The sequence below is a fragment of the Capricornis sumatraensis genome, chromosome 6 (genome assembly GCF_032405125.1).
Source record: "Capricornis sumatraensis isolate serow.1 chromosome 6, serow.2, whole genome shotgun sequence".
NCBI classification, from domain to species: domain Eukaryota; kingdom Metazoa; phylum Chordata; class Mammalia; order Artiodactyla; family Bovidae; genus Capricornis; species Capricornis sumatraensis.
The window spans coordinates 60,748,461-60,764,137 of NC_091074.1; the positions used below are offsets into that span (position 1 = coordinate 60,748,461).

The window sequence follows — 15,677 nt, forward strand, 5'->3', positions numbered from 1 at the left end:
GTTAAGGAAGACAGAACAATTGCCTTGTCAGCTTTCACTTTTCCTAGAACAGCTGAGTGGTTAGGGTGATGCCTCAGGGCTGCAGGAGAGCTGTGCATGCAGCAGCAGCAAAAAAAAAAAAAAAGCCTCCAAAGCCACTTATATTTTCTGAAGTCGACAATGTTCAATGTGTCATTTGTGCTCATGTTATTTATTTTTTTTGTGAGTCCAAAATTCAGGCTCCTGTAGTTCCAAGACAGCAGTGAAAATATGAAACAGAGCTTTTTCTCTCCCTTGTCCCTCATGAAGCAGGTGGAGGCTGTGGCTAGAGCGAGCTACTGTCAGGCACAGAGGTAATGGAGTTTATAGAAAAGCAAACTTTATGTGAGGGTAGGGTGGGGAAGGGACCAGCCTGAGTCTCATAGATTTCCTAAAGCTTCTGAAGAGGATTCAAAAGATCGTTCTGGAATTAAAAGCACCTCTTACTGCAGGCCATGTCAACAACAGACTTGAAAACAATTCAGTTAAAACCCTACAAGCAATCCACAGGAATTCCATACAGACGCTATTGAATTGGACAACTGTGGCTTTCAAGAAATTTGCACAGAAGATGACAGCTATCATATGTGGTATGAAAGACATCTTTCACCTTGGAAAGTTACTTTTGCGTAGTAGGCTTTCCAGTGTTCACTGAATTGCATATGAATAATACACACAGTTCTACAGTGCCCTGAACGTTGACTGTCTAATGGCATCAACATTGATAGGGATGTCATGCTGCAGAGAACCCTAGTTCGGTTTTGAGCTCCACTACCTCCGTGAGAAATGACTCTCCTGTAGGGCTCGATGACCTTCATGTCAATCCGCTGCTCCTGTTCTCCAATCACCACGGTCCTCCACAGCCGGTTGTCCTCCCGCTCCTCTTCCGCCGTATATTCTGGAATAGACTCCGACTCTTGGCCAGAATCTTTGTTGCCTGTGGAATCCTCTGTAAATGAAGCACAGAGCAAGGATGAATGGGCGGGACCTCTACAGGTGAGGCAGTTCAACAAGTAGCTACCTCCTGGCAGGCTCAACCTGATGAACTCTTTGTCCTGTGCAGCTCCCAGCGAGCTTGACACCATCCTGACTTCATCAGGGATACTCAGTGAGGCCTTCCGGATTGACGGACTGCATGACCAATCCATTGGTAAGGCTAAGCTGAGGGTGGGGATAGGAAAAGGGCTGGAGCTGTCTTGTGTCTGTAGTGGTCCAAGATGGGGATAGACTGGGTGCTAACTCCTCCCTTGATACAGGTTGAGGCCTGTGGTCTTTCTGATGGTGTGAAAAGCTATTATTCATCAGGCCTTATTTTCCTTGGGTCACATTTATTGGTGTAACCTGAGTGCTCAGAGTGCTCTGGGGCCCCTCAGCTCGGTAGCTTGATGATTCTGCCAGCCTAGACCTGTACTCTAAGACTCTAACAATGGGCTTGAACCTTCTCTATTGGGATCACATCTGGAGATTAATTTGATACAACTTCTTATAAGTTTTTCAAAATATGCTACACAAAGATTTTACAGTAAGTGAGAAACAACCTTACAAACCAGAAGTGCTCCAAGCCCCCAAATTCACAAGACTCTTACTTGTGGGTGCCCAAGGTAATGAAAAAGCCCACTGAGCATTCTTGGGGAAAAATTTACTACTCACTCTTGTGCATCAAAAAAAAGCAACTGTGTTTAGCCTTTTTAAATAATAAGCAACAATTGCTTCCCTTTTTACTTCAAGTACTAGTAGAATTTCACAATGGTTATTCTTTGTATGTTTATGTAATTTGGTAATAAAGGCTTATTTATAGTTTTCACAATAATTCTGTGAGGTGTTATCATTCTTAACTTTCCATTTCATAAGAAATTGCCTTTGATTTACACCACACTTGCATTCTTTCAATGGCACTTTGATAACAGTATCAGCAATATTTATTAAGCATCTACCAAATTACCATGCACAGAGGAGATGTAGTGGCTGACATGATACCAATGCAAAAACTCTGAAGCAGTTACCTCAGATCACAGAATCAGGAAGGAAATATAATCAAGCCCTTACCTTTGCTACTCTTCTAAGCTATCATACTGCACCCTGAATGTGTAATTGTCTCAGTCTCATTTATTTTACTATAAGGCGGTGAGCTCCTTGGGCTAAGGAATCATGCCAATTTCATCTTTAATATCTGCCTCCACCAACCCACTTCACACTTAGCTTGGAAACCTGCACAGAGTTTTCAGTAGAACTTGGGAAGGTGAGTGAGTAAATAAAGCTTGGACAAGTTCCTGGAAATACAGGTAATCTGTAAGGGAGCCACAACAGGACTGTTATGTTCTAGAAGATGTCACAAGACAGATTCAAACATGTCTAATTACCTGTGACTTAGAATAGCAAAGTGAAGCCCAGTTGGGAAGCAGTCCTAGCCGCTTCTGCCAACACCAATAGCTACCACCACCTACAGAGCCTGGCCTCACTCTGGCTTTCTCTGCATTCCCACCAGCACTCGCTGCTTACTCAGGACAGGAAACTAGCAACCTTGGCTTCAGGTTAAGCTCTGTGTCACTTGTCCAAGTCCATCCATCTGGACTCCCTATCTGAGATCCCTTCCAGTTCTCCTCCTCCCACTTGAGTTAGGGCCCTTGAATGCCCCGCACAACTCCCCTTCCCAGAACCCTGTCTTCCCACTTGTCTCTGTTCTCTCAGACCTCTGGGCGCAGATGTGGTTGTCTTCTGAGGTTCCAGTATACACCTGCTCTTATCTACATTGTAGGCATCATCGCCAACACCTCTTTACCCTGTTTGGGACCTCCTTTCCCCACCTCTTTTGATTGATGTAAATTAAATAAGGAGTTCTATAATAGCTAGGGGTACAGTACACTCTCTTAAGGTGTTGAATTCTAGAAGTCAACAATATAAGCTAGTAGGAAGTAAAGGTACATTGTTCTACTCCCTTGAATTAACAGTATCTTCCTGATCTTAATAATTCTTCTGCTACAACTATAAATTGCCATCTTTCCCCCGCCATCATTTTCTCACTATTTGCAGAAGTTTCAGGGCTCATTTAAATCTCTGTCCCTAGGCCCTCCAAATTTAGTGTTTGGTCTCGCTCTCATCACTAAGAAAGGCTTGAGTTTCTTTGTCTTCTTTTCTGAATAATAAGCTTTTCTCCCTTGCTGCTTGCTGTTGAAGTCAATTAACCCTGGTACACAAGGGAGAAGTCATCTTGAACATTTTCTTTCGGTCTTTGATGAGATGATTTAGTACACAGGCTCTGAATATCCTGTGCTGAAAGATCACAGTGAGGAATCTACTGTCAATGATCATACGAACCATTGGAAGATGAGGTCAGCTGTGGCCTCCAGGAGGGACATACATCTGTAAAGGGGACTTGGTCTCTATGCTGTGCCCTTGCACTGATAATGGGAATAATCTGAAAATGCCCTCAAAGACATTCATTATGTTTGAACTTCTAATTTTTTTAAGCCAAAGAGCCGCGCCCCCACCCCCCCATTTGTATTATCTTTAGAAATCATTCCCAGGAAGAAAATGAGTTTAGATATTATTGTTCATGACATATTTGATCACTAACATAGGCACAGTTAATAATATATGAATCTTGAACATATTATGTATTAATCTAGACTACTGACCTAGAGAATAGGTTGAATGTTTACTAATTTAATTTGTAGGAGTGCTTCCTCAATGACACTTCATCATTCAAGACATGTTTAATATTATGCTAAATACCCAAGGAGATTTATTAACTAGTTTTTAATTTTCATTCTTAATATACCTTTCATCTCTCCCTTTTATTGCTACTTAGTATCAAATGTGTATCCAGGTATTGTTGAGTTAGAAGCATATATAGTTTTAGGGGGAGGGAGCTTTTAAAGGAAAATAATCTTTTTTTTTTTTTTCCAAATTGTTCAAAAGCATATGAACATATCTCTACAGACTTTTCCTGACAGAATGAAGCTTCATCTTCTGTCAGTATCACAAACTGAGAAAATACTTTTTTCCTGTCGAAGTATGGTTCAGTCCAGTTGGAAAGAGCAGAGCTGGGATTCAAATGGGCTTTCTCCATTCTCCTTGCTATTGCTAGTGTTGTGAAAATAAAGTTGCTCAGTCGTGTCTGATTCTTAGCGACCCCAAGGACCACAGCCTACCAGGCTCCTCCATCCATGGGATTTTCCAGGCAAGAGTACTGGAGTAGGGTGCCATTGCCTTCTCCAGCTAGAGTCCTAGGGACATCTTTTGCCCAGGTGATAAGAGTAACTTTCTGATGGTCTTCCCACTTTCATCTTTTCATACTCCACCTCCTGCCCCCCACTCCATTTGAACTTATTGTTAGAGGAAAGACATCCTGTACACAATTAAGCAAGTCTTTAAAGTTCTTTAGAACAGGTATGTAGTTAATTAGAATGTGAAAACTCAGCACACAAAAATATAAGGAAAAATCATCTTTTCAGACCACATCACCATTATCATGTAAGGCCGCTTGTGGGTAAAACAGAATAAACTCCACACTGGACTGGTTTATAAGCAGAGTTAAAACAGGGAGTTGATTTCATAAGCTGGTTGCCTGCAGGCTGTGAAAATAATGACCACAGAAACGGAAGTTAAATGAAGTGACTACCTGATTATCTGGAAAAAATGTGAGGCTACCTTATTCACACAGGAAACAGTCCATCATTAGGGGTTAGTTTTAGAAAAGATAAACGAGGTCACTAAACATTGCTAGGAGCCTAGGAAGAAAACATACATGAGCACATGGATGTTTCTTACAGCGTTCTTACCAGAAATATTCAGGCTAAAGTTCTTTATCATTTTTCCATTTCCCTTACAAAATGCCTTTGCTAAGATCTGAATTATGGTAAAAATAATTCTGTAGTCAGTTTGAAAACAGAAATATGTCATCATAATTTTTTCTGACCTTTGGATATTTTTTAAGTTTATAGTATTAGTTTAATAAAGTATCTTAACAAAAGCTGAGCTCCCTTAGTAAAAAAACAAACAACAAAAAAAAAGACTAATCTGTTAAATCCTTCACCATCTACATATTTCTGATATCTTTGGCATTTATAAATATCAAAGGACATCAAGCCCCCATTATATCATCCTTTGAATGGTATTTTCCAACTATTCAGACACAATTATTAAAGAAAGTTGCTTGGAAGGGATGACCAACTTAACACCTTTTGATAATGAGCTTCAGAATTTCTTCCATAAGCAAAATCACACCGTGGGGCAAATAATCTGGCATCAATGTTTGGTCATCAGCTACTGACTAAAACAGGCAAATGGTGTGAACATCCTTCAAGCACTTGGGAAACTAAGGGCCCTCAAGTCACCCCAAAATGGTGGGATTAAAAGAGCATGCAAATGTGAAGGTGGGTCATTAGGCTTGACTTCAGGCATGCTATCCTAACAGAGAAAAAGGCCTTCCTGTTCATTGTCAGTATATTTGTGGAAAAGGAGCATGGCCCAGGAGTTGCAGACAACAACTCAGGTTTTGTGCTGGCTCTGACATTTACTAGCTATGTGACTTTAGGTGAATCACTAAACCTCTGAGGGTAACATAATACCTGTTCACAGAGTTGACATGAGGATTAATACAGTTAATATTTATAAAGCAGCTGGCGCAGATCCTTGACACACAGCAAGCACTAAGAAAAGTGTTCATTAAATAAAATTAATTACTGACCAAACACTTTTAAAACCCTGTGACTTAAAAACTCCAGTTTTGTTTAGAATCTATATGCCTAGTTAGAACACTCACATAAGAAACAAAAACAACAAAACCGTGCAGCTTTCAAGCACTACTTTCATACTTTGAGACTCTAATACACATTAGACTCCTTTATAGTCAGTTATCTATGTCTGCATTATAAAATATAGCTATTCAGATATACTTGGGGTTTCAACATTTATGCTGTTGTTTATTTAAAATGGTGACTGAACATACTCCTTTCATGTGAAAATCAAGGTGGACTTTAAAATTCAACTTACACTAAAATTCTCTTCTTTAAGACCTAAAAGCAGGGTTGTGGCTGTTAAACTGGTTCTTTCAACATAACTATGTCGACTAAATAGAAAGAACTATGTCAGCAAGTGGCAGCTCTAATTACCAGTTCACTCAGCCACCACCACTTGGCTTGACAGTTTTACAATTTATAAAAATAAAAGGTTCAGATGTGGGGTGACATGGTTCTCCAGGGCAACAGAGAAGTACAGGGGGAGGAGAGGGAGGGGCCCGCAGGGTCATGCCACAGCTGTCTTCTCTGAGATTTTAAGTCAATGCATGATTTTTACATTTGAAGGTTTATTAGCAGGAAAGGGCCTGGGACAGCTGGAGGCAGCTGGAAAGGATGGAGTGGCTGAGGAAGAGTGTCTGAGATGAAAGAAAAGAATAGGAAGTCAAGACCTTTCACCTCCTATTTGTGTATTTCAACTCACAGGGTCAAATATCCTGATAACTGTATGGATCTAAGCACATGATAAAATGCAATATCAAATCTCTACTTAAACATAATAAACTATAATGTAAGTAATTTAGCTACATCCTGTTCTCTTAGCTTGAGGAAATAAAGCTTTCCACACTGTGAAAGCCGGCTCTGAGTCTAGGGCTGGTTGTGAATGTAGCCCTGGTTGCTCAGTGACCATTGGTTGAGTTAATTAAGTAATTTGATGTTACTCTCCTAATTTCCTAGTTACGTTTTTCTATGAAGGAAACTGCTGGAATTAGCATGGCTCTAAAAGTCAGGGCATCTGTTCAATTGTGGTATTTCTTTTTTTTTTTTTTTACTAATTTTCACAATATATCAAAGCAGTAGATAGAGCCAGGATTCTCTTACTTTCAAATCCAAATTTACAAAGTCAAAGAATGCCACCCTGTAAAGCTGAAACTACATGATGCCATTTTTTAAAGCAAATTCTGTGTATATATTTCTTAACAAAAGCAATTTCATTGAGCAAGAGAAAGAACTGGTAATCTTATAATATAATATGATATAATATATTTAAGTCATATAATAAGACTGGTAATCATATCAGGAATGCCCAGGTTTGATAAACAAGTTTTTAAACTTCTGACTTTTTATTCTCCCTCCACCACACCCTACCCCATCCCTCCTTCCTTCCTACTTTATTGGTGATATAGCACCAAGCATAAGAAAGTCTCTGGCCTTATGGAGCAGACATTCTAATGGGAAGAGAAAGATAAGTGAGATCCAAACTGTTAAATTATATGATTTCAATTAGTGTGACACAGGGAAATTAAATTAATACTGAGGTAGAGTATGACCAGATGGTGGAGGTAGCATGGATACAGAGGTCAAAGAAAGCCTCTCTGAGGAGGTGACATCTGATAAAAGATCTGAATAAAAACAAGGAACCACCCATGTAGAATGTGTGGGAAAGAACATTCCAGACCATGGGAGGTTGTACAGAGAAATTGTTAAGCTCTATTTTTCCACTTCAAGTTTTATCTTCCAGATTAAATTCTCTTTCTCTGCAAACCCAGTCCCAATTTTCTTATGACACAGAATGTAACAGTTTTCTCCCAATCTCAGCCAAACATAAGGCCTGGCATAGAGCAGGGGTTTGACAAAGGCGTGATGGTTGTGTATGACCTCTGTGAACCACACCTGTTCTGTCCAGATCTAAACCATCAATCATGACCACTTATGACCTGAGATACAAACAGAAGCTTCTAGAAAGCACAAAAAAGCAGCCAGCAGCAACACAATGGGAGGTTTGTTCCTAATGCCACTTAGATGCCATTAGATATGATTAGATAATCTTTCACTTAACTTCCGCCTGCCAACTTGGCAACTTACCATGGCCAGTGTACTCAAAAGAATCTGCTTCATCGGGAGTCTCAAGTTCATCCACATTGATATCAATCTCATCTGGACTGTCCAAGTTATCATCAGAGAGAACAGACCCTTCACTTTGATCCAGAGACAGATTGATATTTGGGGCTGTGAGTTTGATTCTCCGAGGATGAGTGCTATCAAGATCCAGAGAATTAGGAGGTTCTAAAGAAGATAAAGAGCAGCAGTAAGTGTTAGACCATCATACACAGGACTGCCAGCAGTGGGTGTGGCCCCAGTGGAAAACAATTTTAAGGCCCTTTCAGCAAAGGCTCCACCTGCTAAAAGTCCTTACTTAGGGTTTGGACCCCTTGAACAGTAGGCCTCAGTACTGGCTTGCTCCAGCCACATCAGCTCTGGTCATGCAGAAATAGGAAGTGGGAGTCATTGCTAAATGGGCAGAGATCTAGTCTTGAGACGGAGAAGGCACCCTACTCCAGTACTCTTGCCTGGAAAATCCCATGGACGGAGGAGCCTGGTAGGCTGCAGTCCATGGGGTCACGAAGAGTCAGACATGACTGAACGACTTCACTTTCACTTTTTACTTTCATGCATTGGAGAAGGAAATGGCAACCCACTCCAGTGTTCTTGCCTGGAGAATCCCAGGGATGGGGGAGCCTGGTGGGCTGCTGTCTGTGGAGTCACACAGAGTTGGACACGACTGAAGCAACTTAGCAGCTAGTCTTTAGAACTGCCCTGTTCAGGTTTTAAAACCTGACACTGACATAATACTGGATTACATTTTTTATGATGCTTATTAAGAGACACGATTAAGCTTTACACGTAACTTATAATGATTCAAGTAGACTTTATTCCTGTGGAATAGAGGATATGAACTTTATTTGTTATGTTTACAGATACTCCCCACATACATTTCTTTAGTTCCTGACAACTCTGTTATGAATTTTCCTTGGCTGGCATTCTTTCTTTTTTCAAAAAAACCAAGGCATCCTTCCAGATTACATTCCTTGGTCAAGCAGTCATTACTTCTTATGCCAATATTGCCTGACACTGGTTCTTGTACCATAGTGATAGTCTCCTCGTGTAAGGCTCATGGAATTAGCTCCCTGTAATATGCATCTTGTTGTTCAAGTGCCTTTCACTTATCAGAAGCAGAGCTGGAGAAGTAATCTTTACCCAAGTTGATCCCAGCTAAACAATGGTACAGAGACACAGTAACAATAAAAATTTCAGGATTTCCTATAACAAAAGCTTTTGAAGGCCATCAATATACCTGTCAATTCTGCAGTTCTAACTCTGGTCTTGTCCCAAGGAAGCTAACACTGTTTCTTTGTCATTAAGATTTTTTTCTGTATAGAACAGCACCTAAACTGTGTTCCATGTAATATCTTTATGTATTACTTGGGAAAAAAGTTTCTATTGACCAATAAGTTTGTAAAACATTGAGGGGCTTCCCTGGTGGCTCAGATGGTAAAGAATATGCCTACAGTGCAGGAGACAGCATTCGATCCCTAGGTCGGGAAGATCCCCTGGAAAAGGAAATGGCAACCCACTCCAGTATTCTTGCCTAGAGAATTCTATGGACAGAGGAGCCTGACAGGCTACAGTCCATGGAATCAGAAAAAGTCGGACATGATGGGCTGATTAACACACTTGTTGACTAGTAAGTTTGTAAACATTGGGATTCCACAGGGATTCTCAGAGGTATGCTGTCCAAAAAAAATTTTAGTGATGGTAGAAATGTTATATATATGGCTTCTAGGCACTTGAAGTTAGTGCAATTGACAGACTGTATGTTTCAAGTTGATTTTAAATTTTTATTAACTTTAATAGCCACATGTGGCTAACAGCTACCCTACAGGACAATGAAAGCTTTAGCACCTTTATTACTCAAAAGTGAATTGTGGGATTGAGATTAACATGTACACACCACTATATATAAAATAGGTAATTAACAAAGATCTACTGTATAGCACAGGGAATTCTATTCAATATTCTGAATAACTTACATGGGAAAAGAATCCAAAAAAGAATGGATTATGTTTATGCATAACAATCACTTTGCTATATACCTGAAACTAACACAACATTGTAAATCAACTACACTCTAATATAAAATAAAAATTAAATTTAAAAAGCGAATTGTGGGAATTCCCTGATGGTCCAGTGGTTAGGGCTCTGCACTTCCACTGAAGGAGACCAGGATTCGATCCCTGGTAAGGGAACTAAGATCCCACAAGCCACACAGCATGGCCAAAACTTAAAAAAAGAGAAAAGAGAGAGAGAACTGGGAATCTGAACAGTGGAGTAGAGTGGAGCAGTGGCTCCATGCTTACTCTGCCACAGAGCACTTAGGAACAGTTATGTCACGTGATTAGCACTTTGAAGAATATACTTTAAATACCCGGACAGAAAAAAACCAAAAAAATTGGCTCCCTTCTTTTTCAATTCTAGGCTTGACAAATAATCTCAAGATTCAGGATCTAGGTAAGATCCTATAGCTGGTATAGTGCAAAGGAGAGAACCTAGTACAAAGTGGGAGTCATGCATGTTGCAACTAAAAACTTTAAATTCCATTTTGTATACGCCTTGGGTCATAATCTTAGAGTGTAGTTTTCGGTTTTTCTTTTTTTTTTTAATAATCAGGATACTAAGCATTCTTAATATCAAATCACTAATTTTATTTTTTTATTTTATTTATTCTAATTGGAGGCTAATTACTTTACAATATTGTAGTGGTTTTTGCCATACATTGACATGAATCAGCCATGGGTGTACATGTGTTCCCCATCCTGAACCCCCCTCCCTCCTCCCTCCCCAACTCATCCCTCAGGGTCATCCCAGTGCACCAGTCCTGAGTACCCTCTCTCATGCATTGAACCTGGACTGGCAATCTATTTCACATATGATAACATACATGTTTCAGTGCTATTCTCTCAAATCATCCCACCCTCGCCTTCTCCCACAGAGTCCAAAAGACTGTTCTATACATCTGTGTCTCTTTTGCTGTCTCGCATACAGGGTTATCGTTACCATCTTTCTAAATTCCATATATATGTGTTAGTATACTGTATTGGTGTTTTTCTTTCTGACTTACTTCACTCTGTATAATAGGCTCCAGTTTCATCCACCTCATTAGAACTGACTCAAATATATTCTTTTTAATAGCTGAGTAATACTCCATTGTGTATATGCACCACAGCTTTCTTATCCATTCGTCTGTTGATGGACATCTAGGTTGCTTCCATATCCTGGCTATTATAAACAGTACTGTGATGAATATTGGGGTACACGTGTCTCTTTCAATTCTGGTTTCCTCGGTGTGTATGCCCAGCAGTGGGATTGCTGGGTCATATGGCAGTTCTATTTCCAGTTTTTTAAGGAATCTCCACACTGTTCTCCATAGTGGCTGTACTAGTTTGCATTCCCACCAACAGTGTAAGAGGGTTCCCTTTTCTCCACACCCTCTCCAGCATTTATTGTTTGTAGACTTTTGGATAGCAGCCATTCTAACCAGTGTGAGATGGTACCTCATTGTGGTTTTGATTTGCTTTTCTCTGTAAATCACTAATTTTAAACATTCTCACACTTAAATATAAATTTGGTGAACTTAGATGTTGGTTAGAATTTGGTATTATGATAAAAAGCAACCATTATCACAGGAACTGAAAACGTTGGCAGATCTAGGCATGGCTTGGGAGACAAAGGGTAGCCTGCACTCGTTGGTTATTTAAGTCAACTCTGTAATTAACTACATCAAGCCTAACACCTTCCTCACACATTTTTTTTCCTCCTCTCTTCACCTCTATCACTGAAATCACAAGTTGGATGCACAGGAAATGGTTCTCTCACTGAATAATGAACACGTTTGGATATAGAACACCGCTGAAAGAAATGAACAAACACTCTCTCACCTGGCCTCATGTCTGCATCAGTGGGACTCAGCATTCCCTCCTCAAAGCGGATATCCATTCCTACATCCTCTGACAGCAGTCTGGAAAAAAAGAAAAAAAGCAAATGGTGTAAAACGCTGTGTGGGATTTCATTTTCTTTGAAAAGGAAACCCTAAGATTCCAGGATAGTATTTTCAATAAACCTAGTACACGTACTGAATTCACGTAAGTGGCCCCAAATTAGAAAACAAACTTTCTGCAGTTACTGTGAATGAGAACCACAGACACAGCTTTTACCCTGTGCACACTGAGAGTCACTTCTGTCAATTCACACAAGTAAACACACCTCACAAAATTCAAAAACAGGAAAAGTAAATAACTAATAAAATATATTTAAGGAGACAGGTAACTTTTTTTCTTTCCAACAAGAGATGTAATATATACTCTGGAGTAAGGACAGAGCTGACTTTGTATGTTTCTCTTCCTCTGCGTAAATTTGAGCATACTACTTAAACTGCTATGGGTACAAGAAAGCATACATGCTGGTCTTTCTCTGTAAAACAGGGATATACCACCTACCTCACTGAGCTGTTGAAAGATTAAGCAATGAATGTAAATTGCCTGACATCCCTGAGGAGGTACCAACTATTAATATTTTCTTTCCTTTGAATATTTAAAAATTCATTGTGAATTACACATTGAGGAAGATGGTTTTGGTCATGAGTTACTATCTTTTCTAATCAGTTTTGAACCTGGGACTGTTTATATTAGCCCACTTGGTAAGATTAGTGGAAGGGGAACAGACAAATACTGAGGAAACTGGCAAATTTACATGCTTTTGTAGGAAGCTAACCACTGTTCTGTGGTGTTGGAGAAGACTCTTGAGAGTCCCTTGGACTGCCAGGAGATCCACCCAGTTCATCCTAAAGGAAATCAGTCCTGAATATTCATTGGAAGGACTGATGCTGACATTGAAACTCCAATACTTTAGCCACCCGATGCGAAGAACTGACTCATTTGAAAAGACCCCAATGCTGGGAAAGATTGAAGGCAGGAGAAGGGAACAACAGAGGATGAGATGGTTGGACAGCATCACGAACTCGATGGACATGAGGTTGAGTAAACTCTGGGAGTTGGTGAGTGGAGGCCTGGCATGCTGCAGTCCATGGGGTCACAAAGAGTCAGACATGACTGAGCAACTGAACTGAATTGAACCACTGTTCACAGTAAATTCCCCTTGACTTATTTTTGTCTCCTGACCTTCATTCAGTACATTCCCATTTGTCACAATTATATATTTTTCTTCTTGGGGGCTTTCATGTAATTTCTCTCATCTAGGGTAAATACCTCTGATGTAGGCACCCTTCTAAATTTAAACATGATAAACCTTTGTGTTAAAGTCCTAAATTTAATCCCTCCCACTCCTCTTCCCTCTCTTATTGCGACTCCTTTCCACCTCAATCCAGGTCTACCAAACATTTGAAGTTTGCTTACCTGGATAATCAATTTTTTCAGGATCCAAGTTAAACCCCGTACTGTCAATAAAGCCTATGATGTAAACAAAATCCCACGTCCCTAGTGATAACAACTTGCTTCACTTATTTAACAAATATGTACTGTGTGTCTGCTCTGTGCTAAGGATACAGAAGACTGAAATAGACCAGCCTCATTCTTGTCGTGAAAATGAGATGATGGAGTTAAAATAATAATGACTGCTACCAACAACTCAGAGCTGCTCCTGAAAGAAGTAAATGCCTTCCTCCTTACCTGTCAACCCTACAGACCTCTTCAAAAACATAAGGAGTTTCTTTCTCCATACACTTGCTATGGCTTCTGCTGTGTATGTTCTCTGAAATGAGTCCTGCAGCTTAGTTGAAAAGAGCGAGGGGTCAGCATGTGAGCCAAAGACAATAATGTAATGGCAGGAATAAGACAACTCCGGCCAGAGACAGATGGCATTGGGAGGCAGCAAACTGAACTGCCCAGCAGTGGAGTGGGGAGTGGTGGGCAAAGAGAAGGCTTTCTAGGGGCCCCAGTTTTGAAAGACCTGGGACCCAGAGGGATAGTTGTCTGGGTTTCCTGTACTGCTGCAGTTTTTCAGATCTTCCTACAATGATGCCTTGTCATCTGGGTGTGTTCTCCTTGACATCAACCCTGTAGGACCTGTGACACAGCGAAATGCTGCTGAGAGCAGTTACATTCAAATCTTAGCTCCATCCCTTACTGTGTCACATGGCAAGTTATCTAATCTTTCTGTGTCTCCATTCCCTCACCAATAAAAAGAGAGACTGTGCAATGCCTAAAAATAATATTGAAAGAAAAAAATGCTGTCTCCTTTATTGAAGTTCCTTTTGTTGTCTATTGTAACTGCTTTCTCCATTAGCCTTGAAGCTTCATGAGGACAGAAATCATGTCTGTCTTCTTCACTATTACATCTCCAGCACCGGGTATAAACACTCAACAAATATGTGTTGGATTGAATTACTGAACTTGAACTTCCCTAAATGCACACGTACATGATTTTCCCTAGTTGCCTATGAGTCAACCTTAAAAAAAAAAAAAAAAAAAGACATCATATCTACTTGATTCAGAGGGCACATAGGGGTGCTGGCCATAGGCCCAATACGAAGTTTAAAAATAGATAGTATCCACCTTAAATTTTTGCAGGTTTTATTGATGTTTCTAAGCTATGGGCAACATCATGGAATAATTGAAAGAGTCCTAGATATGAGGGTCTAGTTATGGGTTATAGTTCTACTGTTAGTACTGACAAGCTGATTAACCTTGAGAAAATTAACTATCTTTGTGATTTTAAAGGAAGATAATAAATACCCAACATTACAGGGACTGTGGAGAACAAACAGAATAAGGAAGTACTCTGAAAATTATAAAGCACTGACTAAGTTTAAGGTATTATATCCCCCCAGTTTAAACATAATGTAGGATCAGTGATTTAACTGAAGTATGTGTCATGGTTAGGCGAAACATAATTAAGTTTCCTAAAATTTGAGTATTAGCCCAGGCAAGGATAAGTTTCAGTGCTAAACAGATCTCCGTAGAGACTGTAAGTGCCCCTGGATGCACTGAAGTTAGTAAATAGAGTCTTTGTCTCTCAATGTCTTTTTGCAACACAGAGCAGAGACCCTGTTAAGGAGGTGCTAGAAAACCAAAAGTGACATACCTGAGGGAAGAGAGAAACTGAAGCTGCGATCACGCAGTGATCAGAAGCGAGGGACCCACAAACCCACGGATATTACAGAAAGCCAGGCGGACTTTTTCAGGAAACCCCAGGAAAGAGAGAAGGAACCCTGAACCAGAACAGCCCGGAGGCAAACCTGGGAGAAACCCAAGTTGCAGCCATTGTCAATACTACCACATTCATACATTAGGCCGATAAATATTTGTAGAAATAAAGCAGCCAAACAGAATAATTGGCAATGAAATAGCACAGAGTTTTACATCAGTAATGGACGTCTCTCGGGATCGGTTGAGTAACTAATCAATCCATCGTGAAGGTAAGTATTTTACCGTATCCATCGGTAGTCACTACTTAATTTGGGGTTTTCCGTATACAGCACGGAGGTACCAAACAGGTTGTGTGGGGAGCTGTAAACACAAAACTGACTCTACTGTGGCCATCCTCTCCAAAAGATGCTTAGCTCCACATCTCCATCTAGAGGATGGATCTGGAATTGTTTGTTTGCCGGGTGGTTTTATAAACATCACTGATCTTCACCAAACAGTTCTGGCTCTCCACTTTTTGTACACGTGGTAGAAGTGTACTTCCCTGCCCTCCTCTGAAATGACTTGCTTTGACAAATGAAATGGTGGCCGAAGTGGCAGGTTTCACTTCTGGGAAGAAGAATTAGGAGAAAGCATGGGTGCCACGCGTTGTTCCCCACCTTGGTGCCTATGGAGGAGCTCAGCCTGACGGCTATGAGGAGCA

General features: G+C 40.3%; 1 protein-coding gene across 1 annotated transcript in view; it reads right to left on the reverse strand.

Annotated features, from left to right (window-relative positions):
• The window catches only part of PRUNE2 (prune homolog 2 with BCH domain), a 231,883-nt gene that overhangs the window by 22,292 nt on the left and 193,914 nt on the right, over nt 1–15,677 (reverse strand). Inside the window, exons 10-12 of the mRNA XM_068973591.1 lie at nt 11,753–11,832; nt 7,842–8,042; nt 794–967 (exon numbers count right to left, since the gene is read on the reverse strand). Coding sequence (XP_068829692.1) covers nt 794–967; nt 7,842–8,042; nt 11,753–11,832 — 455 coding nt within the window. The remainder of the gene's footprint in view (nt 1–793; nt 968–7,841; nt 8,043–11,752; nt 11,833–15,677) is intronic.